General features: G+C 40.5%; 1 protein-coding gene across 8 annotated transcripts in view; it reads left to right on the top strand.

Moving 5' to 3' along the window:
* Positions 1-26,086, top strand: part of rapgef6 (Rap guanine nucleotide exchange factor (GEF) 6) — a 419,806-nt gene that overhangs the window by 118,144 nt on the left and 275,576 nt on the right. For 5 of the 8 annotated variants that reach the window (XM_041193252.1, XM_041193254.1, XM_041193259.1 and 2 more), the window contains exons 3-4: positions 2,594-2,650; positions 5,324-5,407. In XM_041193252.1, the coding sequence (XP_041049186.1) occupies positions 2,594-2,650; positions 5,324-5,407 (141 nt within the window). Of the gene's footprint in view, positions 1-2,593; positions 2,651-5,323; positions 5,408-19,149; positions 19,348-19,371; positions 19,654-26,086 lie in introns of those variants that run through there. The other 3 variants (XM_041193257.1, XM_041193258.1, XM_041193256.1) reach the window with 3 other exon arrangements.

Here is a 26,086-nt window from a genome sequence, read left to right on the forward strand (position 1 = left end):
ATCAAAAGCCTTGCTGAAGTCCAAGTAGACTACGTCAAATGCATTACCCTCATCTGCATACCTGGTCACCTCTTCGAAAAATTCAGTCAAATTGGTCAGATATGACCTCCCTTTAACAAAACCATGCTGACTGTCCTTGATTAATCCCTGCCTCTCCAAGTGTAGAATAACTCTGTCTCTCAGAATTGCTTCCAGTAGTTTCCCTACCACTGAGGTTAGACTGACTGGCCTGTCGTTCCCTGGTTTATTCCTTCCTCCCTTCTTGAATAACAGTACCACATTGGCTGTCCTCCAGTTCTCTGGCACCTCTCCTGTGGCCAGAGGGGTATTGAAAATTATTGCCAGCGCCCCTGCTATCTCCTCCCTTGCCTCACTCATCAGCCAGGGATACATTTCATCCGGGCCTGGGGATTTATCTACTTTTAAGCCTACCAGACCACTTAGAACCTCCTCCCTTTCTATGCTAATTTCTTTAATTATTATCACATTCCTTCTGCCTGATTTCCATACCCCCGTTGCCCCTCTCACTTGTGAATACCGACACAAAGTATTCATGTAGAAACTACCTACTCTTCCAGCTCCACACACACATTACCACTATGGCCCTTAATGGGCCCTACTCTTTCCCAAGTTACCTTCTTACTCTTAATATACTTGTAAAATAACTTTGGATTTTTCTTTACTTTACCTGCCAATGTTTTTTCATGCCCCCTTTTTGCTCTTCTAATTTCCTTTTTAAATTCCTCCCTAGGCATTCTATACGTAAGTTAAATAATGTAACTGTTTTTTACTGTATTTCTGTACTTTAAAATAAAAACTAAAACCCTTACCTTTCTTTAACTTAATTTATTTTAAACTGGAGAAAAACACCTATCCACTACTCACCAATCAGCTCTCACCTTTGCTGACGTCACTTTTTGAAGCTTCCCTGCACTCGCACTGGTTCTGATCTCTCCACCGCTCTCTGATGTTGCCTTCTAATGTCACTCTAATGTCACTCTTGTTATTTTCAAGAAGAACTGACTGCATGATACTCTTCCCAGACTGCTTCACAGTGATGCTGACTGCTGGACACTCTTCCATGCCATTACTGTTCTACTCCTTTGTTTACTGCATTAGTTTATGTTAATCTCTCACTTGGTGTGAAGGCCAATTGTCAGATCTAGTCGATATGTTAAAGAATTAATGACTGAAGGAGGTAGCAAGGTAGGGATGATAAGCCTCTGTAAATAAAGATATTAGCATCAGTGCATTGTGTGATAGGCAGCCGGTGAAGGTTGGGAGCATAGGGGCAATAAGAGAGCAGGTCTTAATGTGGGTGAGTAATTTTGACAGCTAGTAGTTTTAAAAACATGTCATGGAGGCAAGGAAAATATTGATATGATTTGAGTCAGAAGGTTCCAAGTGGGGATAAGGGATTCAGTGAGGAAAGGGCACAAGTGGGCATTGTTGTAGAGATGGTAATTAGGAAATATGGGGCTTTGGTGAACGTGAAGAAAAGACCCCGGACTTGTTGGCAGGTATAAAAAAACAGTATGGCTAGCGCCATTGTGGGCCCTATGACAAGCTGATTGGTGATTGAAGTCTGGATCTGTCTGTATTTTATTTACAGCTCACTTATAAATGTACTATCAAAATATTAAGACCAGGAAGTTTAGTATATGCGCTCATTAAGTTACTGTATTGTGCTTACCAATTTAATGTACCTGTGACCACCCTCATTAGATTACTTTGTTTTCCTCCATTCCTACCCTGTTTTGAGAAAATGAGGGGCTAGTTTTCAGACATCTGCTCATAGCATTCAGCTACAGCTGCTCAGAGAGACTGAAAAACCTGTTTTTTAAAAAAAAAGCAATTTTCTTTCCCTGGCCCTGCTCCACTAAAATCTCACCAAGAGCAAACATAAACCCTTGGATTGTCTTTTTAAACAAGGTTGTTTGAATTGTTTTTAGGCTTAGTGGGTTATCAATCTGTTTTCATTTTTTTCTCTTTAAAGTTTCGTTATTAACTAAAGATTTGGAGAAGTGGGGATTCATTTTGCAGAAATTGATGTCCAGTTTCTAGTAGACCTGCAGTTGAAATGCCCTGCGATGTAACAGCCCAAGGGTTTTTATCTAAAAATCCCAATTTGGGGGATTTCAACAATGCTGGTCATACATTTTTGGGGGAATGGAGTGGGGAATCCAAAAGTAGACTTGATTGTGATGCTCGGAATCTACCTTTTGAGGCAATAGGAGTAATGTAATGGGATTCCTTCATAAATGACATTACTGCTCTAGGCAGCTTTATGCTGTTCCCTTCTCTTTGAAGAAAGTTCTAGTTCATGGATACTCATTTTTCAACTCTTAATTACTAATTCTGAAGTGTAGAAATGAGCTGCAATGCAGAAAAATAAAATGAAATAATAAGTATTTTTTCAGAGTGTTCTATTGTTGATCTTGAATTTAAATTGAAATAATTTACCAAGCCAACACTGGTGTTAAAAATTGGTTTCGCTGACACAGAATATGAAGGTTGAAAAATGATCAAATAGTTGCAATGCTTTCATGAGTTCTATTCTAAAAGTTTTGTTATGTAAATACTTGTCTTTCAGATTGATGTGCACAACAGTACGTTATGAAAAGCATGATGCCAATGAAGTCTTGTTTTAGTAAGTATTCATAACTCACCAACTCAGTGTTGCAAAGTCAAAACATTATGCAAAACTTTGAAACTGTAGCAAGTTTCCTTTGCTGATACTCCTACAGGATTTTCACAGTGGTAGTTTGGCAAAGACTTGTCGAGGTTTACTTGCACGTTACAATATTTTTGCTTGGCCTTGAAGTGATATTCAGTAGTTTTGTTTTTATTATATAATCAGCACTGACTTACTTAACAGTCACTGAAATGGGACCACTACTGTTCTAAATGGGAGAATGCTTTCTATGTAAGGTACTCATTTGCATGCAGGTAGGGTAGTGATGTTTTTTCATTCATGAGATGTTTGCTTCACTGGCTGGACCAGTATTCATTGCTTATCCCTAGTTACTCCTGAGAAGGTGGTGGTGAGCTGCCTTCTTGAACTGCTGAAGTCCATGTGGTGTAGGTACGCCTACAGTGATGTTAGGAAGGGAGCTCCAGGATTTTGACCCAGTGACAGTGAAGGAATGGCAATATATTTCAAGTCAGGATGGTGATTGACTTGGAGGGGAACTTCCAGGTGGTGGTGGTAGTGCTTGTGAGTTTGGAAGGTGCTGTTGAAGAAGCCTTGGTGAATTCCTGCAGTGCATCTTGCAGGTTCACACTGCTGCTACTGTGTGTCGCTGGTGGAGGGAGTGAATGTTTGTGGATGTGGTGCCAAACAAGTGGGCTGCTTTGTCCTGGACAGTGTCAAGCTTCTTGAGTGTTGTAGGAGCTGCACTCATCCAGGCAAGTGGGGAGTACTCCATCAAACTCTTGACTTATGCCTTATAGATGGTGGACAGGCTTTGGGGAGTCGGGAGGTGAGTTACTTGTCGCATGATTCCTAGCCTCTGACCTGCTCTTATAGCCACAGTATTTATATGGCTAGTCCAGTTCAGTTTCTGGTCAATGGTAACCCCCAGCATGTTGTTAGTGGGGGATTCAGTGATGGTGATGCTATCTTGGATTCCGTCTTGTTGGAGATGGACATTGCCTGACATTTATGTGGCGCGAATGTTACTTGCCACTTGTCAGCCCAAGCCTGGATATAGTCCAGGTCTTGCTGCATTTGGACATGGACTGCTTCAGTATCTGAGGACATGCGAATGGTGCTGAACATTGTGCAATCATCAGAGAACATCCCGCTTCTGACCTTATGATGGAAGGAAGGTCATTGATGAAGCAACTGAAGATGGTTGGGCCGAGGACACGACGCTGAGGAACTTCTGCAGTGATGTCCTAGAAGTGAGATGACTGACCACCAACAACCACAACCATCTTCCTTTGTGCTACATACGACTCCAATCTGGTTCCCATTGATTCCACCTTTGCTTGGGCATGAAATGATGAGTTTTCAGCATGATGAAAGGAGAAGCACTGAGTTTTAGCCTAGCAGTTGGAGGGAAGATTTGCTATTTGTTTTCCTTCTGGCTATCTGGGTACAGAGGGCAGAATTTTGCTGTCGGTGAGCAAGGGGCGGGGCCCTCTCGCAGATGCATAAAATGACGCGGGATGATGTCGGGCGGATCCCCCAATGTCATCCCGGCCCATTTAAATTTTCACGAAGGTGGGCCTGCAGCAAAATCAGCTGCAGGCACACCGACCTGTCAATGGCCAATTGAGGCCATTGACAGGATCAATTATACAATTAAAGGACCTGCCCGTCCAACCTTAAGGTTGGCGGGCAGGCCAGGAGCCCCGGCGGGCAATAGAAAAAACATGAAACCTCATCCATCGGTTTCATGTAGGGTTTAGAAAAGTTTAATAAAGTTACTATGTAAATTATGAGCATGTCCCATCTCATGTGACATTGTCACATGAGGGGGACATGTTAAGGAATTTATTTTTCTATTTTAAATATTTTTAAAAGCGTTGGCGATCTCCCTGAGGCAGTACTTTGCCTCAGGGAGATGCGCGCTCTTTCATGCGCATGCACGAGAGAGCACACTCTTGCTTTTGGGGAATCCCCCTGCCTGCACAGGAAGCGCATAGCCCTCCTGCCGGACGGCATGCTGGGTGGACCGCCCACGTAAAATGGAGGCGGGGCCAGCTTCTCCGGTGGGGATTGGCTTCCCGCCCACCAGAGATTGGGTCAAGCCTGCCCGCCCGACAGGCAGGAAATTCTGCCCAGTGTTTTACTTTAGAAATATAACTTCTTAGAGTTTTTTTAAATTAAATAATATAAATTGTCATAATAATGGCAAAATTTGCAGACTGTGCTGAGTATTATATATATCCAAAGAACTAACCTGTTTTCACAAAGTATCATTAGCTATAAGAGCAATCTGTGGAACGCTTTAACTGTGAAATAGCTACAGTTTGAGAACTGTTGTTTGTCGTAGGATTTTGGGAGTAATAGGTATCATGTAGAATGCATGTGGCAGTGCAGTTGCGATTGTGTTTCTGTAAGGAATTGTCTTGCACTGCTGGGAATCGTTTTGGCCTGTCTTTGGTGTGTCTGTGGAATTTCTGGTTATAGATGAGCTCTTTAGATAGAGTACCAAATCAATAGGTTATCCCTTCATAAAGTAAACTAACAGTGCAATTTTGTTTAATTATTTGCATCATCATTTCATCCTACACACCTGAATTTTGCTGTTGATGTTTTGCATAATTATGAGTATGTTTTTCTTTAAATGGTTTTTTTCTCTTTTTCTCTTAGTCCTGATAGTATTGCAACTTGCTGGTATATCCTACTCTCAGGATCTGTATTTACCAAAGAGTCGATGTTTCTGCCGCAATGCAGGTAATTAATGCACTTCTTTCATATGTAGATAACAAATACCATGTTAAGACTTTATAGGACTTGAATGATATAGGGAACAAGTCCATACCCAGGATTTTGGATAGCCCCAATGAAATCCTCCCAAAAGGAACAAAAGAGGGAATATTTTTACCTGCAGAGTGTTTGTGTCATTGAATTGCACTCCCAGCAGCTGCTCCATTCTACATTTTTCCAATGCTGTTATATTCTCCTTCCTTAGTTCGGTTCAACTTCCATTGCTGTTTTAAAATTTCCTTTTCCTCTCCATCTGTCCTATTGAGCTCTCTGATTTTAAATCAGCAGTCAGAATAATGACTGAAGTTGTGTGTCCTTGCTGGAAGAATCGAGCACTTTCCTAACTGTTGATCTGTTCCCGTCTTCCAGTGCTATGGCATTTAAATGAAAAAGTAGGCCATTCAGCACTTCAAGCTGGTTTCACTATTCAATTAGAAAAATGACTGGTCTGGATCAGTTATCCAGTGTTGATGAATATCTCTTGATATACTCGCCTAAAACAATTTGCTGCTCTTGGTTTGGAAAATTTAACATGAGCCAGCATCCACGTACTGGGAGTCACCGTTGACCAGGAACTTTATTAGAGCAACTACATAAATACAAGGATAAAAACAAAAAACTGCGGATGCTGGAAATACAAAACAAAAACAGAATTACCTGGAAAAACTCAGCAGGTCTGGCAGCATCGGCGGAGAAGAAAAGAGTTGACGTTTCGAGTCCTCATGACCTTTCCACAGAACTGAGTGAATATAAGGAGAGGGGTGAAATATAAGCTGGTTTAAGGTGGGGGGTGGAGGGAGAGAAGTGGGTGGTGGGGGTGTGGTTGTAGGGACAAGCAAGCAGTGATAGGAGCAGATAATCAAAAGATGTCACAGACAAAAGAACAAAAGAACACAGGTGTTGAAGGTGGCGATATTATCTAAACAAACGAATGCACTGACCTCTACCTCATGAAGGCTGAGCGTCAACTCACAGACACTTCCTCCTGCCTCTCCCTGGACCATGACCCCAGCACTGAACATGAAGCCATTGTTTCCAGGACTGTCACTGATCTCATCTCCTCTGGAGATCTTCCTCCCACAGCCTCCAACCTGATAGTCGCCCAACTTCGGACGGCCAGCTTCTACCTCCTACCCAAAATCCACAAACAGAATGTCCCGGTAGACCGATCGTGTCAGCCTGCTCCTGCCCCACGGAACTCATTTCTCATTATCTTGACTCCCTTCTCTTTCCCCTTGTCCAGTCCCTCCCACCTACATCCGTGATTCCTCTGACACCTTACGTCACATCAACAATTTCCAGTTCTATGGCCCCAACCGCTTCCTCTTCACCATGGACGTCCAATCCCTCTACACCTCCATCCCCCACCAGGATGGTTTGAGGGCCCTTAGCTTCTTCCTCGAACTGAGGCCCGAACAATCTCCATCCACTACTACTCTCCTCCGTCTGGCTGAACTTGTTCTCAGACTGAACAATTTCTCCTTTAACTTCTCTCACTTCCTCCAAATAAACGGTGTGGCTATGCGTACCCGTATGGGCCCCAGCTATGCCTGTCTCTTTATGGGGTATGTGGAACATTCCTTGTTCCGGTCCTACTCCGGCCCCCTTCCATAGCTCTCTCTCCGGTTCATCGATGATCACTTAGGTGCTGCTTCATGCTCTCGTCGGGGCTTGGAAAAATTTATTAATTTTGCTTCCAATCTTCACCCCTCCATCATTTTCACGTGGTCCATCTCTGACCCTTCCCTTCCCTTCCTTGAGCTCTCTGTCTCAATCACTGGTGATAGACTGTCCACCAATATCCATTACAAGCCTACCGACTTCCACAGCTACCTCGACTACAGCTCCTCACACCCCGCTTCCTGTAAGGAGTCCATCCCATTCTCTCAGTTCCTTCGCCTCCGTCGCATCTGTTCTAATGATGCTACCTTCAAAAACAGTTCCTCTGACATGTCGTCGTCCTCCTCCTTCCTTAACCGAGGTTTTCCACCCAGGGTCATTGACAGGGCCCTCAACCGTGTCCGGCCCATCTCCCGCGCATCCACCCTCTTGTCTTCTCCTCCCTCCCAGAAACATGATAGGATCCCCCTTGTCCTCACTTATCACCCCACCAGCCTCCGCATTCAAAGGATCATCCTCCACCATTTCCGCCATCTCCAGCATGATGCCACCACCAAACACATCTTCCCTTCACCACCCCCTGGCAGCATTCCGTGGGGATCGTTCCCTCCGGGACACCCTGGTCAACTCCTCCATCACCCCCTACTCCTCAACCCCCACCTATGGCACTTACCCATGCCCACGCAAAAGATGCAGCACCTGCCCGTTCACTTCCCCTCTCCTCACCATCCAAGGGCCCAAACACTCCTTTCAAGTGAAGCAGCATTTCACTTGCATTTCCCCCAACTTAGTCTACTGCATTCGTTGCTCCCAATGAGGTCTCCTCTATATTGGAGAGACCAAACGTAAACTGGGCGACTGCTTTGCAGAACACCTGCTGTCTGTCCGCAAGAATGACCCAAACCTCTCTGTTGCATGCCATTTTAACACTCCACCCTGCTCTCTTGCCCACATGTCTGTCCTTGGCTTGCTGCATTGTTCCAGTGAAGCCCAACGCAAACTGGAGGAACAGCACCTCATCTTCCGACTAGGCACTTTACAGCCTTCCGGACTGAATATTGAAGTTAACAACTTTAGATCTTGCCCTCCCTCCTCCATCCCACCCCTTTTCTGTTTCTTCCCCCTTCCTTTTGTTTTTTCCAATAATTTATATAGATTTTTCTTCTCCCACCTATTTCCGTTATTTTTAAATCTTTTATGCCCTGTTAGTCTTTCCACCCCACCCCCACTAGAGCTGTACCTTGAGTGCCCTACCATCCATTCTTAATTAGCACATTCGTTTAGATAATATCACCACCTTCAACACCTCTGTGTTCTTTTGTCTGTGACATCTTTTGATTATCTGCTCCTATCACTGCTTGCTTGTGCCTACAACCACACCAACCAACCCCCACTTCTCTCTCTCTCTCTCTCCCTCCCCCCCCCCCACCTCCCCAAACACCACCACCACCACCTTAAACCAGCTTATATTTCACCCCTCTCCTTATATTCACTCAGTTCTGTGGAAGGGTCATGAGGACTCGAAACGTCAACTCTTCTCCACCGATGCTGCCAGACCTGCTGAGTTTTTCCAGGTAATTCTGTTTTTGTTTTACATAAATACAAGAGCAGGTCAGAGGCTGAGAATTCTGCAACAAGCAATCCATCTCCTGACACCCCAAAACCTCCCTGCCTGTCACTACAATGTACAAGTCAGGAGTTTGATGGAATACTCTACACTTGCCCGGATGATTGGAACTCTACCATGAAAGTCACGGCCATGAAAAAGCAACCCACTTGATTGGTACCCCATTCACCATCATAAATATCCATTCTGTCCACGACCTGTGCACTGTGGCTGCAGTGTGTGCCATCTCCAAGATGCGCTGTAGAAACTTACCAAAGGTTCTTAAACAGTACCTCCCAAACCCGCAAACTCCATCACTTAGAATACCAATCTTAGCCAGTGCTTGGAACACCACTACCTGCAAATTCCCCTGAGAGTTGCACACTTTCCTGACTTGGAAATATATTGTTGTACCTTCATTGACACTTTGTCAAATCCCGGAACAGAAATTTGTGGAACCTTATTAGACGCCTGACATGTTCTCAGGGTTTATTCCATGGTAATTTTATGTGGTCAACAGATCGTTTGCTTTTACAACTGAAGCCTATGCCATAATTCATAATCTCAGTACTGATGGTTAACAATAGTGCAAGTGAAAATCATTTATTTCTTAGCATTGAGTAAAAGCAGGGGCTACTGACTGCTGGTATTAAAAAATGAAACTAAAAGAGGAACAGTTTTAAAAAAAACAAACTGCAGAGATCAACCATATGAAAAGTGTTATCAAAGTCTATAAATGTGCAGTTATGCTGTAGCCATATGGTGGCACTGTGGTTAGACTCTTAGATGCAATCTTTTGGAACTTATTGTTCCATTCAGCTCAAGGTTCAGATAACATTAATGGACTGCTTTGCTGTTACAGCCTGAGGCCACTTGACCCATATCTTCCAGACAAAAGACAGTAGCAGCTTACCAGCAGCAGACACCTTTTTTTAAAACCGCATTGAGAGATGCATTTTAGAGAGCAATAACGTGCTTTCTGCCATTTTTTTAAGGAAACTGCTTTGGAGGAACAGGACAGCAAAAACACCCACGTACCATTCGCACTTCATTTTCTTTAGCATGATACTTAACATAGCCATTTACTTAAGGATATTCCCTTTTGCCAGAATGAAGGGGTTACAGTGAGAGAGGATTTCTCTGAGGCCTCTGAATTTTAGAAAATATCCTGAATGCCTTATAATAAGTGCAATAAGTTGTACAGAGACACAAGGTAAGTGATCTTGTTTTGGGGTTCAGATTTTTTTATTGATGAGCAAGATGTTCTTACCCATCATCATAAGCATCAGCATTTTCGTGTGCTGTGGAGAGAATTAAAGGGTGGGAACCTCTATTAATTATTCCCACTGTGGAGTTGCACTAGCAAGTTAGCCAATATGGGCCTGAAGCCTTTGACTTCCCATCCATTAAAATTACTGGCTTTGTGGAATTAGCCCCTAAATGTGGTAGTCTAAGTATAGGGAAGTGATTCATTTTTTTTTAAGAAAGGGAAATGAGATTGAAAGTCACAACAAAGTAATAAAATAGGGGCAGGTAATAGGGAGCAATGAGGGAATTATTGCTGCATTCCTGGCGGGCAAAGGATTAAGGAACGTAGATTGAATCTCATGGATGAGAAAGGTCAGGGTTCTGTTGTTGGAACAGAGTAGACGTATTATCTGAATTTTATCTTTATTTTTGAACAATGTTTGCAGCATTGTTTCTCACACTACGACAAGGTTTTGGTGATTTCCTTTTTATTATATATAAGAAAAGAGTTGAATAAAGAACATTGTGATTGACATGTCCCAAGTTAGAAATGGTACGAAGCTTACAGCAGGTTATTATTATATGGACAATAATTAGTGGGATTTTTTTTTCCATACTGCCAAAGATTTGGGCTGAAATATATTTGCTATTTTCTGCTGAAGAAACATTTTTTTGTGGTACAAATCCACAGCTGCATTGAAACCTTGTGTTACGGACCATGATGGGAGAGCCATAGAGATCAGCAGCATAGAAAAAGGCCCTTTGGCCCATCGAGTCTGCACCACTCAAACAAGTCCCTGACTATTCTCATCCCATTTTCCAGCACTAGGCCCATAGCCTTGAATGCTATGGCATCGCAAGTGCACATCCAGATACTTGTTAAATGTTATGAGGATATCTGCCTCTACCACCCTTTCAGGCAGTGAGATCCAGATTCCCACCACCCTTTAGGTGAAAAAATTCTTCCTCACATCCCCTCTAAACCCTCTGCCGCTTACCTTAAATCTATGCCCCCTGGTTATTGATCCCTCCACCAAGGGGAAAAGTTCCTTCCTGTATACCCTATCTATGCCCCTCATAATTTATACACCTCAATCGTGTCCACCTTCAATCTCCTCTGCTCCAGGGAAAATAACCCCAGTCTATCCAATCTCTCTTCATAGCTAAAACTCTCCAGCCCAGGCAACATCCTGGTAAACCTCCTCTACACTCTGTCTAATGCAATCACATCCTTCCTATAATGCAGATTCCAGAATTGTATGCAATACTCTAGCTGTGGCCTAACCAGTGTTTTATACAGTTCCAGCATAACCTATTTTATGCCTTGGCTAAAAAGGCAAGTCTCCCATTTGCCTTCTTAACCACCATATCTATCTGTCCTGCTACTTTAAGGGACCAGTGGACACGCACACCAAGGCCCCTCTGAACCTCGGTACTTCCCAGGGTCCTACCATTCACCGTGTATGTGCCCCACTTCTCCATATGTTGCAATAATGGTTTAAATGTTTAATTCACTCATCAAAATAGCCAATTGTTTACCTTTGATATTGCTATATCCAGAATAAAAATACTAACACAAAACAATTGATTTATTATGAATCAAAATTTTTTTTAAACCAAGTTGCAAACCTGGTTAACACAGAATTTGTAATTTGGAAGTGCAACAACTTTCCTAATTCTTTTAAAAACAGATATCCCAACACCCATGCACTCTCATACAAAGACAAAGCAGGATAAAACAAACATGGTTTCTGCGGTGGCTGGAGTATGGGAACGTTTTTAAGAAGGATAAAGTTTGAAAAGGTCTCGACTCTGTGATCTAACAGTATTCTGGCCACTGTAGATTGGAAGCCCTTTCAAATGGATCCTTGGTGACACACTGTCTTTGCTAGCTTTTGCTGGTCACAACCTGCAGACTTTCAAAATAAAGCTGAGTTGTCCTGATGAGAATTTTCTGACAGATGGTTAACTCACTGTGAGCTGCATGTAATACAGGGAGAGAGAGAGAGGGGGCAAGAGTCTTCAATTTGCAGCTCTCCTCCAAGGCAGGCACGCACTCTCTGATTCTGCGTTCATAAAGAATAAAATGTTCCAAGAATACTTCTCTCAGGCCAGGTGTTCTCAACCAATCAGCAAGAGCGTCTACCCTGGCAACAGCAGCTCATGGGTCATGAATGCAGATAATATGGTGCAAAATCAAAACACTGATCCCTGCAAAATACTAGAGGTAAATGCTCTCCAAGTAAACACCAATCCATGTTGCCAACTTTCTGTTAATGGGCATTTAGCCAATTCATAATCTATGGCAATAGCTTGGTTGTAATTCTGCAAGGTTCTATCTGATAGGGTAACCACTTGTGAAGTACATTATCAAATATTCACTTGGCAGTATTGTAATTGTGGTTAGGATCCGTAGCTGAATTTGTTACTTTCTGTTCCATCCCATCTCTTACAACTGGCCTCAGCATTCCTCAGTTTAATATCTGACCATCATTCGTATTTAGGAACATAGGAACAGAACTAGGCCACTTAACCCGCCTCAAGCCTGTTCTGCTGCCATTCAGTGAGATCACGGCTGATCTGTGACCTAACTCCATATACCTGCCTTTTTGCTAGATATCCCTTGATATCTTTAGTAGACAAACATCTATCGATCTCAGCTTTAAAATTAACAATTAATCCAACATCAATTGTTGTTTGCATGAAGAAGTGATTCCTAATTTCACTCTTGAAAGATGTGGCTCTAATTTTTAGACAATGGACCCTAGACCTGTACTCCCCAACCAGAGGAAATAGTTTCTCTCTAACTACCTTATCAGTTCCCCTTAATATCTTGAAAACTTTGATCAAATCACTCATTAACTGTCTAAATTCCAAAAAATAGTTTGTGTAATCTCTCTTCATAGCTTAACCTATGGAGTCCAACTATCATTTTGGTAAATCTGCACTTTACTCTTTCCACATCAATATATACTTATGGTGTAGTACCTAAAGCAGCTTTGTCCAGGTGTGGTTTAATCAGCGCTTTGTGTAGCTGTAACATGTCTTCTAGGCCCTTGCATTGTAGTTCGCTAGATATAAATACCAACACTCCATTAGCCGTTTTGATTATTTGCTGTGCTGTTCATGACATTTTAATGATTTACATACCTTTGGCCAACTGAGTCAGGACAGAGCAGTGAATGAGTTGGTTGGGGTTTTTCTCGTCTGCACAGCAGAGTTACTACACCACACAGAAAATTTACCAAATTAATTTAAAAAATAAATAATTCACTGGGAAGAATAGCTTTCCAATAGAATCTCTTTTTATAAACAGGTTTCTATCTGCTACTTTATTTTGAGGAACATTAAGAAATTACAGTATCATTGTGACCTGAATTATTTTCTGTGAAACTGTCCCATTGCAGCAGTGAGACAGAGGGAGGCCAAGCCTTTTGAAATATATTGGACTGTTTAGAAGAAATATCATTTCTTTCAAGATGCACTTTAATGTTAATAGGACACTTCATGCTGGCAATGACCACGTACTTGATTTCCTGATTTTGACTAAGCTATTGACTGAAATCAGAAATGGGCTGAATGGAGACTATGCTTCCTCAAAATCACAGAAGAAATATTGAAGACCTGAGTGCTCTCCAGCACTTTGTATTTGAGCAAAGAAGCAGCTTTCTGCCTTCTCTTTAGGTTGGACAGTGTTTTATATATGATGGGAAGAGGGTGGGCAAAGAAAAATGTTTTTGAAATTGAAATAAAAAAAAGGAAATTTGGCATGTGAAGTTTGAATTTAAATTATTCCACGTGTGGACTTGCTATTTAAATTTTCTTTTTGAAAATTTACACATTTAAAATACAAATTTCGAAAAATACAAAACTCTTTTGTTAGCTTTGGCTTGTTAAAAGCTGGACTGTTGCCAGGCTAGCAACACGTGAAAGTCTCGCAAAGGAGGGATGCAAGATATCTATAATTGGCTTTATTTCTGGCGATACCATTTCTGGTGCCTTTGCTTTCTTGGTTTGAATTTTTTTGGAATGTTTTGTTTCTTTGTTTCTTTGGTGAGAAATCTAGCAATGGAAGAATTAAAAGCCATTTTCCAAAACTTCAGCAATTCAGAGTTTCAACCAGAATAACAGATTCTTCTGCATTCCGGCCCCACTTCAGCTCAACATTGGCAGTTGCACCTTCAGTTGCTTCGGCGCCATGCTCAGGAATTTGCTCCCAAAACGTTTGCCTCTCCATTCCCCCTCATTTTCTAACACGATTACATCTTTTAGCCATCCCTCCTATTATTTTTGAAATCAATTTTCTTTCTGTTGTGCCTCTTAGAAAATGCCTCTAGGACCAGAATCTTCGGGTCGGCATGCGGTGGTGAGCCCTGTTTGCCGACGTGTAAAATGATGCATGGTGAGGTTGGATGTGCGTCCTGATGTTACCGCGCGTCATTCAGATCTTCAGTTCGGCAGGCATGCAGTGAGTCAGCTGCGTGCACTGTCAAAGGCCTATTAAGGCCATTTCAAAACTAATTAAAGTACTTAACTGAACTGCCCTTTCAACCTTAAGGTTGGTGGGCAGACAAAGAGCCAAGGCAGCCTTCACATTTATCATGAAACCTCATCCATGGGCAGGATGAGGTTTCATGGAGGTTTTTAAAGTTTTAATAAAAATTTTTAAATAAAATTTATTGGCATGTCCCAGCTCATGTGACACTATCACATGAGGGGACTCTTAAAAAAAATTTTTTTTCTTTAGTTCAATTTTCAAAAATTTTAATAATCTCCCTGAGGCAGCTCTATGCCTCAGGGAGATTTCTGCGCTCTTTCGCGTGCATTCGTGAAAGAGCGCAGGCCCGTCTCAGCCTACTCCCCCTACCCGCACAGGGAGCGCTTAGCTAAGCGGGCCTTAATTGATCCGCCCACATAAAATGGTGCCGCGCAGCCAATTGCAGGCGGTGATGAACTCTGAACTGCAGACCATGCAACTTCCATGCCATTATTTCTGGAAGGCTGTGTTTGCTGTCAATGCGGCCCATGTGATGTCATTGTGAGCGATGGAGACCAGAATTCTACTCATTCCCCCAACCTCAGCGTGATGCTTAGCCTTCCATTTAGTTTCTTGTTCTTTTTAGGATTTTGGAAAGGGCTAGTTTATTCAGCCAAAAAATACAATACCCGTTTTTGCATGTTCCTTTAGCTTTATTTTTCAATGCCAAGCACCCATTTCAAACAAGTGAGCATGTAGTACATAGAGACTGAGACTTCAAACTCACTTTAAAATGTAATAGAGCAGATTTTTATGTTCATGCTTCTGAAGCTACTGAAACACCTGAATACAGCCACAATTAAAAATGGGTTGGGAAATTGGCTGTCTCGCTTATGCGTATGTGATCCTCCTCATGTGATTTTTCTTGATGCTCTGTACCTGGATGATTAAAACTGCCCAAGTTAAGAACACACACAATCTGCACCAAATTTTTAAACATTCAATGAGACTACTAAATATATAAGGTCATGTTTTATCTTACCTCAAATTCTAGGTGGCCATTTAAATTTGTGCATCTGCTTTCCATTGTTGGCAAGATTCAGATTTAGGTTTTCTGCGCATGAGTGGACAAGTGTATATGTGTAAAACTAAAACAGAATTACCTGGAAAAACTCAGCAGGTCTGGCAGCATCGGCGGAGAAGAAAAGAGTTGACGTTTCGAGTCCTCATGACCCTTCGACAGAACTTGAGTTCGAGTCCAAGAAAGAGTTGAAATATAAGCTGGTTTAAGGTGTGTGTGTAGGGGGCGGAGAGATAGAGAGACAGAGAGGTGGAGGGGGGCGGTTGTGGTTGTAGGGACAAACAAGCAGTGATAGAAGCAGATCATCAAAAGATGTCAACGACAGTAGTACAATAGAACACATAGGTGTTAAAGTTAAAGTTGGTGATATTATCTAAACGAATGTGCTAATTAAGAATGGATGGTAGGGCACTCAAGGTATAGCTTTAGTGGGGTTTTTTTTAATATAATGGAAATAGGTGGGAAAAGGAAAATCTTTATAATTTGTTGGAAGAAAAAAAAAGGGAAGGGGGAAACAGAAAGGGGGTGGGGATGGGGGAGGGAGCTCACGACCTAAAGTTGTTGAATATGTGTAGATGGGTGTCAGTGGCCATCTTGTGTCGGCAGGACACAGTGTTTCTGGAATTCTCCAAGGATGTGCCTTTGGCCCTTCCTTTTCCTCATATCTTGGTGACATCATCTAGAGATGTGTACAAATATACTGACAATATTCAGCTCTTCTTGCCTGCCACTGCTCAACCCCTACCCTATCCGTAATTGCATTGAAGACAATCTACTAGGAATACAATTTTATCCAAAATGAAATTGGATTTAAGTCATGTGTTTTACTTCTTTGGCCTTGTTAAAATTGATTAAAATTCAGAATAAACAGCCAGAGAAATTTCTTTTTAAGAAAAAAATGAATAGTTCAGTTATCGGTATGTTGAGGCATTGATATTTGGCACTATGAATTTACAAAGGTAGAATAGAGGGTTTTGTCCCTCCATGGTTATGAATTGGTAATCTTGGCTCTGCTACAGTCAGATGGATTGAGTAAAAGTTAGTTGTTTCCTTAGTAAAGGAGAGAAAATCTTTCAGAATTGAGTGTGGCACTCTGTCTCCAGCTTTGAACAAGCTTGTTGAAATAAAACATTTGATTGCAGGTGATTTGTAGCTCTAAAACCTCAAAAATTGCACTTCCTTTTGGCATCCCACCATTTTAAACATCTAAGTTATATGCTTAGGACTTCCTGGATAGCAGCCAACTTAAAGAAGTATGAATTTCTGCATTATTATGTTTGTCCACATCCTAAAATTTGTCAAAGGTTCCCTCATTATTCATTCTCAAATGGAGGGGTTACTGGCAAGGGGGACATTTAGTGCCTGGCTCTGATAACTGAATTGCTAGGCTACTTCTGAGGACAGTTAACAGTCAACTATTGAAGACATGTATAGGCAGGTCCAGGTAAGGACAAAAGGCTTCCTTCCCTAAAGGACATTGTGAACCAGCTGAGTTTTTGTCGCAATCTGTTGGTTCATGGCCACGTACACTGTTAATAGCTTTTAAAACAAAATTTGGATAAAACTGAATTCAAATTCTTAAATAGCCATGGTGGGATTCGAACACACAGGGCAGAATTCTTACTTCGATGGACGGCTGGCCCCACCGGCTCGGTGACGGGCGGGCAGCTGAACCCCACCGCTGAAATGGGGCCCGCCGCCATTTTGAGTGGGTGGGCCAATTAAGGCTCGTCCAGCAGCCTGCCCGATTGGAAACGTTATGCGCTTCCTGTGCGGGAGGTGGAGGGAATCCCCATCTGTCAAAGTGCACTCTTTCGTGCATGCGCGCGAAAGAGTTCACTTCTCCTGAGGCAAAGTCCTGTCTGAGGGAGATTTGTGAGAGGTAAGTAAACTCTAAAAATAGATAAATGTTAAAATTATTAACATGTCCCCCCCATGTGATAATGTCACACAAGATGGGACATGTTAATAATAAACACGCAAAATTTATTAAATTTAAAAAAAACGGACATGAAACTTCATCCCGCCAGTGGATGAAGTTTCATTAATAATCTGCAGCCTGCTGGGGCTCCTGGCCTGCCCGCCAGCCTTAAGGTTGGCTGGGCAGGGTGTTTAATAAGGTTAATAAGCCTGTCAATGGCCTTAATTGGCCGTTGACAGGTTGGTTGGCGGGCGGACAGCTGATTTCGCTGTCCACCTGCCTTCGTGAATGTTTAAAGGGATTGGGATGATGTCGGTGGTTCCTCCCGACGTCATCCTGCGTCATTTTCCCTTCGGCGAGTAGGCCCCACCCCCAAATCATCGAGGGGAAAATCCTGGCCACATTCTCTGGATTATCAATGCTGTTTGGGAGAGGAAGGAAGGAACTGCCTTTGTAGAAATGTTTTGTTCTATATAGACATGAAAAGCATTTATTGAAAATGATTCCCATGCTGAGATAACACATTGTGTCTTACTCAGGAATGTGACATTGGAGGTATCAACTGCAGAAGTTATCAACAGTACTGTAATCATACCAGAATGTTTTTCAAACTGTGATTGCCTACTTCAATGCTAAACAAATTCAGCAAATTATTCAGAAGGGAGACTAGTTGGCACCAGCTAGTACTTGTTGACTAGACAACACATTTGGACTATTTTAGTAAATGAGTGGAAATTGTAGCCCCCAAGCATGTGATGACATGAAAGCTTACTTATTTTGGGAAATGTCGGTTTACATTTATGGGTAAAGCAGCAGTTTAAGACTGGCGACAATACAATATTTCTACAGGCTGGACTGTAATACTTGAGCAATTAATTTTATGGTAATTATTTAATTTCAAATTAAATACAACATAGACATTGGTAACAATGGAAACAGAGGCTAGAAGCTATGTGCTAAAAATACAGGTTTTGTTTGATTAAAAATAAATGGGAATGGTGTAACTTAAAATGATTAGAGAATTGTACTTGTAGAAAATTAATTTTACAAAAGTTGTTTCACAGTCCCCATTGAAAAGTTTTGCCAAGAGATATTGCACATAAATTTAACTATTTTAGTTAAATTTCAGTGTAATCAGTATCAGTATTGTGACTAATACAAAAGAAGATATTTTATAAAATTTTATAGTTTAACAGGACAGATTTCATTTTCAGAATACAATTGAGCCATTAAGTGTATGTCACTTATCCTTGCACTTGTCTTTAGGTTAAACCTCTTGTCTGTTTGTGTGTGTTCAAGCATCTGGATCTCTGTTGGTTCAGTAGACACTGGCCTGTGGTGCTTCGAATTTTATTTTACCTCTGCTTTTTATTTCTCTGCTTTGGCCTGCCTTTTTGTGATCTGCTGAGGTTGGACCTTTATTGTCTGTGTTAATCACAATTACCATTTGTTGTAACAGCAGGGGTTCTACAAAGTCAAGAAAAAAGAAATGTAGTGATTTGGGCATATAGACAACTGTCTTAGAGCTTTTTTAAGGTTGAATGTTTTGGTTGGAAAACATCTTTTTTTTTTGCTATAATCTAGGCATAGTTGGAAATGAAGGGCTGGAGGGGAGTGTGGCATCCTGCTTTGGAAAATTTAAATCATAGTCACAGCACATTTGTCTTCTACATGTATTGCTAAGCTGCAGCTGCCAGATAGCAGTTGAAGGCTTAAACTGGTATGCAGGCAGAATTGTCGACTTCAGAGCAATTTAACCATGTTTTTTTTAACCAACTGAGGCTGTGAGGTCATTTCGGCAGGAAATGCACATGCCTTGCTCCTGGTGAGCAGACAGCCAATTTCAATGCTGCCTTTCACGTTTGGAGAATGTAAGAAAAAAAGCTATAAAAGAGGAAGCTTGAGTCTGGAAAAGAAACATTGAAACACAAATGAAGTTTCTGGCCTAAAGCAGGTTACTTTAAAACAATTTGCAGTAGTTTTGAAGTGGAACTTTATTTTGGAATTTTTTTCCAAAGCAAAGTTTTTTTTGGAAGTTTGTTATCAAACACATCAGAATTAAGCAGACTGGATGTAGTTGGAATACAACAGAAATATCTGTTAACTGACATCTACGGTACAACTCAGCCATAGCACAGAGTTGGTAATGTGCTTCGTCTATGCTACATGACAGGAAGTTGTTTTTAAGAGGATGATAGTTCAATTTATGGATTAGAGTTGACGTAAACTAGAAAATACACCTTAAGATATGCAGTTGCTGGTATGTTTTGCTTCTTTTCTTTTAAAAGTCTGTGTTTGTCTACAGGGAAAACTTTGGTTGTAGTTTGGGGATTTTATTTCACTGACTCCTTCAGTAAAAAATTGTGAGCATGAGTTTGTTGTGAATGCTGGCAATGAGATTGAAAGGAAGTTTTCTGATTTTTGTAAAAATACATCAACATTGTTTTAATGGACCTATTGCTGGGTCAGACTTCTTTTAAATGATTAATTGCAGTGTTATGAGGTTGTTTAAATCATTGTGTAGCAATTTTAAATAAGTGGATCAACTTTATTGTAATTGTCGTATTTCTTTCTGAAGTCAGTATAAAGTTGTGTCTGCTATAGGAATTGCACTAAAAGAAAATGCTCTTATTTGGAACTTGCTTAAGGATTCATGATTCAAATAAAGTTTAAACATTATGGAGAGCAGTTTTCAGCAATTTGGACTCTTTATCTTTCTCAGTGTTCAGTTTTAGCTGCAACATTCTACACTGGATTTAGTTAACTGAATTTGGATGAAATTGGTCTATGTCAGCAATGTGATACAGGCTTGTAGCGAATTGGCAACCCATTTTTCAGCCAGTTTTTATTTTCCATTGACTTGGGAAATAGTGCAAAGATTTTTAATTTCAAACCAAGTAAAAGTAGATTTCCTGTGAATGCATTTGACACTGTTGGCATGAACCAATTTTGCCTTCTGTGTCTTTAACTTCATACTCAAATTGGTATGAAATATTAACACTTGAAGTAAAGGAAGTGCTATATATGTTGACACATTATTACAAAAGAACATTGATCATGAGAGAGAACGATGAACTTTGCAATAAAACCAGGTACTGGCATTTTTGTGAAGCAATAAGAGTCTTGTATTACCGAGGAGTAACTTCCATTCCACTGCCATAATTTGCATGTAAACAGGATTTTTGTCATTCTTCTAGTAAGTTATAATGAAAGTGTGCAGCAGCTCCAAGGAAATACTAGTCCACTGTGTTTTCATGTTTTAGCTGAAATTTTAGCGAACACAGATTAAAGATTTATCAAAACTAATATCTATTGCCATTTGTGGTAGAGAATTCCAAACTGCGACCACGCTTTTGCATGTAGAATTGATTCCCAAATTCACTCCTGAAAGACCTGCCTCTAGTTTTAGGCTAAACCCCCTAGTTCTAGACTCTGCAACCAACTGAAATACTTACTCCTTATCTACTCTATATCTCTTCTTGATATCTTTGCTCAAATCACCCCTTAACCGTCTAATTTCCAGGCAACACAACAGCCTTCATTTGTGTAATCTCTCCTTGTAGTTCAGGTATCAATCTGGTAAATCTACGTAAATCAGTATATCCTTCCAAAGGTCTGGTGCCCAGAACTGCTCACAGTGTTCCAGGTGTGGTCTAAGCAGAGCTAGCATAACTCTTATCCCTTTGCATTTTAGTCCTCTAAGTACAAAGACTAGTAATCTATTAAATTTATTGATTATTTACTGAACTTGTTCATGACATTTAAATGATCGGTATACATGGAACCACACCCCTCCACCCCAAATTTCTATGTACCTCCACGGTTTCTAGCTTTTCATCATTTGTCAAGTATTCTGTTCTGTCCTTTTTTTAATGTCCAAAGTTGATGACCTCACACTTGCCTATATTGAAAAATCTGTTTACAACAGTTCTGTCCCTTCACTTAATCTATTAGCATCTCTTTGTCTTTTCCCATCTAAATTGCTTACATTGTTATCTGCCTATTGTATCATCAGCAAATATGGATATATATTTCTATTTCTTCATCCAAGTTGTTAATACATACAGTGAATAGTTGAGGCTCCAACTTGGATCCTTGTGGGACACCACTGGTCACATCTTATCAATTTTAGAGTACCTACCCGTTATTCCTACTCTGTCTTCGGCCACTCAGCCAATTGTTGGCTTTAGCCGACAGTCTCTTATGAGAAACTTTATCAAATGTCTTCTATAAATAACACCCATAGACATTGCTATGTCCACTACTTTAATTACATTTTCAAAAAATTTAATCAGCTTCATCAGGCATGACTTATCCTTTACAGAGCCGTGCTGGCTCTCGCTGATCAGCTGAAAATTTTCAAGGTATAAAGTCACTCTACCCTTACTAATAGACTAATAATTTCCTGATAACAGCTACTAGGCTAACTGGTCTGTTATTCCCCAGTTTTACCCATCCCCCACCTCATCTTAACTAACAGGGTAATATGTGCAATTTTCCAATATAAAGCAATGGTTCTAGATTTGAGACAACTTTGGAAGATTATATTTGGGCATCTGCAATGTTCTCAGCTTTTTCCTTTAAAATCTGGAATTGAAACAGCTGGCGCTGGGAATTTGTCACTTGTTAGTGATTTTTTTTTTCATCATTGTTATTTGGTTTATTTTGATGTGTCCCTGATTCAGTGTTACTTGCTTGTGGGATGTCTGGAATATTATCCTCCTTCCTCTACTGTAAATACTGATGTACAATAATTATCAGTCTATCCACCATTCTCTTATTTTCAGTGGCAATATCAGTTATCAGTTTTCATGGGAGAAGCATTAGCCCTGACCACCCTCTTGTCCCTAACATAATTGTAAAATCTTTTTATTGTTTTTGATATCCTTGAGTTTCTTTTCATACTCCCTTTTTTTGTAACTCTTACTATCTGCTGCTTTACGTTTTGTTCTTTGTACCTTTCCCATTTGACGGGAATGTGCTTTTTCTTTAAGTTTTATGTTGTCCCTTACTGCTTCATTCATTTATAACTTTTTTTTCTCAAGAAGAGGTCTTGCCCTTTAGGAGTATATACTGATTCTGTATCACATTTCTTTATGAAAGTTTCCCACTAGCTTCTGTCATTCTACCCATTAACAGATGTGCTCATTTTACCATGGACAGTCTTTACCATAAAGTCAGCCATATCAACATCTAAAATCCTACCAACTGTTTTGCATTTCCCTCTTTCAAGCACCACATTCAGTGTGATCATTTGGCTTGCTGCTCTTTATTAAATCTAATATGGTCTTCCCCCTTGTTGATTCTGGGACATAATGTTGCAGAAACTAAAAAAATCCACTACTTTTTTGGTGACAACAGACACAGTTGTGTTGCACCCTTAATTGAATACACCTGTAAACTGATTTCTTGAATAAGGTACCATGTTGTTGACCATGAACCAGGTCCCAGCATGAGAGACTGAAAAGGAGGACTGGGAAAATTTAAGATTGTACTAATGGTCTGATCAGAACTTGGAGGGTTGGGGGTGTGGGGCTGTTGGAAGCTTGAAAGCCTTTCCTTCCCTTATTCAGTAGAACCTGCTGACTAGAATGTCATATCTTTTTCAAATAATTCAAGATATTTGCATTTATATTAAAATGAGCTGGATTTATATGTAATAACAGGAATAGGCTATTCAGCTTCTCACCTGTTTCTTCATTCAGTTAAATAATGGCTGATTCATTAGCTGCCTTTGATCCATATTTTTTGATACTCTTAACTAAAAAAGAATCTGTCAAACTCAGTCTTGAATTTCAGTTGACCCAGTGTGAGCAACCTTTTGGGTGGGAGAATTCCAGATTTACACTACAGGTTGTCTGAAAGGAAATGAGGGTGACCAAGGGGCTAAAAAGAATGAGGAACCCAAGGTAATTAGCACCAAAAACTATTGGAGAACTTAAGTGACGAAAAGCTAACCAATCCCCAAGACCTGATGACCTACACCCTAAAGTTCTAAAAACCATAGTTATGATTTTCCAAAATTCCCTAAATTCTACAATGGTCCTAGGGCATTGGAAGTTACCAATATTTGGATTTCTAGCAAGCATTCAATAGGCGCAACACAGAAGGTTGATGCCCAAGATAAGACTTCTTATAGTTTGGGGTTATATATTACCATGGATGGAAGATTGGTTGATTGGAGGCAGAGATCAGGAATAAATTGGGAAAGTTCACATTGGCAGGCTGTAGCTGGTGGAGTGTTGCAAAGGTCAGTGCTGAGGCCTCAGCTATTTGCAATCAATGTTAATGACTTGGATAAAGTGCCCGAAATATCAATTTGCTGAGATGTAAAGTTAGTTGGGAGTGTAAGCTATGAGGAAGATACAGAGTCTGCCAAGGGATATAGATTGGTTTAGCTGAGTGGGCAACAAGGTGGCAGTTGGAGTATATGTGGGGAAATGTGAAGTTATTCACTTTGATATTAAGAATAGAATATTTTTTAAAAGGTGTGAAACTTGTAAATTTTGATATTCGGAGACACTAAGGTATACTCTTAAAAGGAATACTAGCATGCAGGTACTGCAAGTAATTAAGAAGGCAAATGGCCTGTTGACCTTTGTTGCAAGGGGTTTGGAGTACAAGAATAAGGAAGTCTTGCGACAATTGACTTTGGTGAGACCACTTCGTACTCCGTACAGTTTTGAAGGAAGGATATACTTGCATTGGAGGAGGTGCAGCGAAGGTTCACTAGATTGGTTTCTGGGGTGATTCAGTAGTCCTCTGATGAAATGGTGAGTAAATTGCATCTATACTCTGTACTATGAATCTTTGCAATTCTTTACTACAGAGGATTGTGTATTCTCCATCATTGAATATATTTAAGTCTGAGATGGACAGATTTTTAGTGGTTCACTTGAAATGGGGCTTGATGTGAAAGTGAAGTTGAGGCAGAAGATGATTGCCAGAACAGCCTCAATGGGGCGTATGACCTACATCTTCTATTTCTTACCTATTAATGGTCTTAACTCTAATCTTAAAATGTGCTCCTTTGTTCTGCGTTTACCCAAAATAGGCGATAGCTTCTCTGAATCTGCTATTGTGAAATTACTTCATCATTTTAAACATCTAGGTTAGATCACCTTTTTCAATGTTCTCTACTTAAGGGAATACAAGCCAAGGTTATGAAACTTGACTTCCCAATATAATACTTTAAATCCTTTTATCATTCTTCTGAATCTGCACCGTGCCCTCTAAGGCCAGTCTATAGTCTTCAAGTTGTGGTATGTAAAATAGACGCGGTCTGACCAAGGTTCATACCACAAAGCATAATTTTTTCTTTGAATTCCAAACTCCTTGAGATAAGGGCCAACATTTCACTAATCTTTTGATTACTTTTTGAACTAGATTTTAGTGATTTGTGTGCCTTGATAGCCCTATCCCTGGACTATTCTAGTTTCTGGTCCCTCTTCATATCCTGATTTGTCTGTCTTGGATCCAAGTTGGATAACCTCACCGTTCTGTTCACTCACTTAATCTGTCTTTGTCACTTTGAAAATTTCTGCTCCCTTCTGCACAACTGAGTGTGCTACCTAATTTATTGTCACCTGCAAACTAGTATATACAACTCATTGTTCCTTCATTGAAGCCATTTGATATATTGGAAAATTCTAAAGAAGTGTGTTGATATGTGCTTGAGACCCATCTTGCTTGCAGCCCAGGAATGATTCAAATTGACTTTTCCCAGGGCTGATAATCATCACCTTGACTAGCTGGGGCAGCAGTACATATTCCTGTGGAACAGTACTTGTTATATTCCACCAGAGTATACTTGCTTTATCGTTGACTTTTACCTCCTAACTAATGACTAATCCATGTTACAAGGTTACCTTTTAATTCCACATGTTTTCTTTTGCTAATAATCCAGTAGCTTCGTGGTAATAATCCAGTTGCTTTTGTTTTTAATTATAATGTTTTTATAGTTTTATGTATGATTTTTAAAAAAGACTTTCCATTATGCTGAGAGACCTCTTCCAAGACATCTTAGAAGCTGAAATACTTGCCTTTTTTTAAAATGAAGTGTTTTTTGATGCTAGTCAAGGTGATGAATATCCGCCCTGGGAAAAGTCAATTTGAATCACTCTTGGGCTGTAAGCAAGATGGGTCAAGCGCATATCAACACACTTCTTTAGAATTTTCCAACAATGTGCTTTTAAGCCGGATCCTGGATTTGCTATCTAATCCACCAATGGCATTTTAATTTCTCTCATCAGTCACCTTCATGGCCTGAGTTTGATTTCCAATTTAGAACTAGTATGCAGAGCTTTATGTTGTTGATATAATTGCACTAGGAACTGTTAAACAAGGCAATAACACATCAATGTGAAAATATCTTAAACCACATTAAGGAAATGAAAGACAGCCATTTTTGTGTGGAAAGAGAAAGAAAATCTGAGAATGAACAATATTATGCAGCTTCAGAGCACCATCTAGTGATTGACACTTGGAGCATTGTTGGCAAAGAGTCGGCATTTGCTTCCATTGATGGTTGGTTGTACATGCTGACCCATCCTAACCATAAAGGGTCTTGAAGAACAGCATTGATTTTATATATGTTTCAAATATTGCTTGCTTCAGTTTCTGCATAAACTGTCTTTTAACCTCAAAATGTGATGTAATCCAACCATAATTTTGTGTGGCAGAGCTTCTTTAAT

Source organism: Carcharodon carcharias, chromosome 8, assembly GCF_017639515.1.
Source record: "Carcharodon carcharias isolate sCarCar2 chromosome 8, sCarCar2.pri, whole genome shotgun sequence".
Lineage (NCBI taxonomy): Eukaryota > Metazoa > Chordata > Chondrichthyes > Lamniformes > Lamnidae > Carcharodon > Carcharodon carcharias.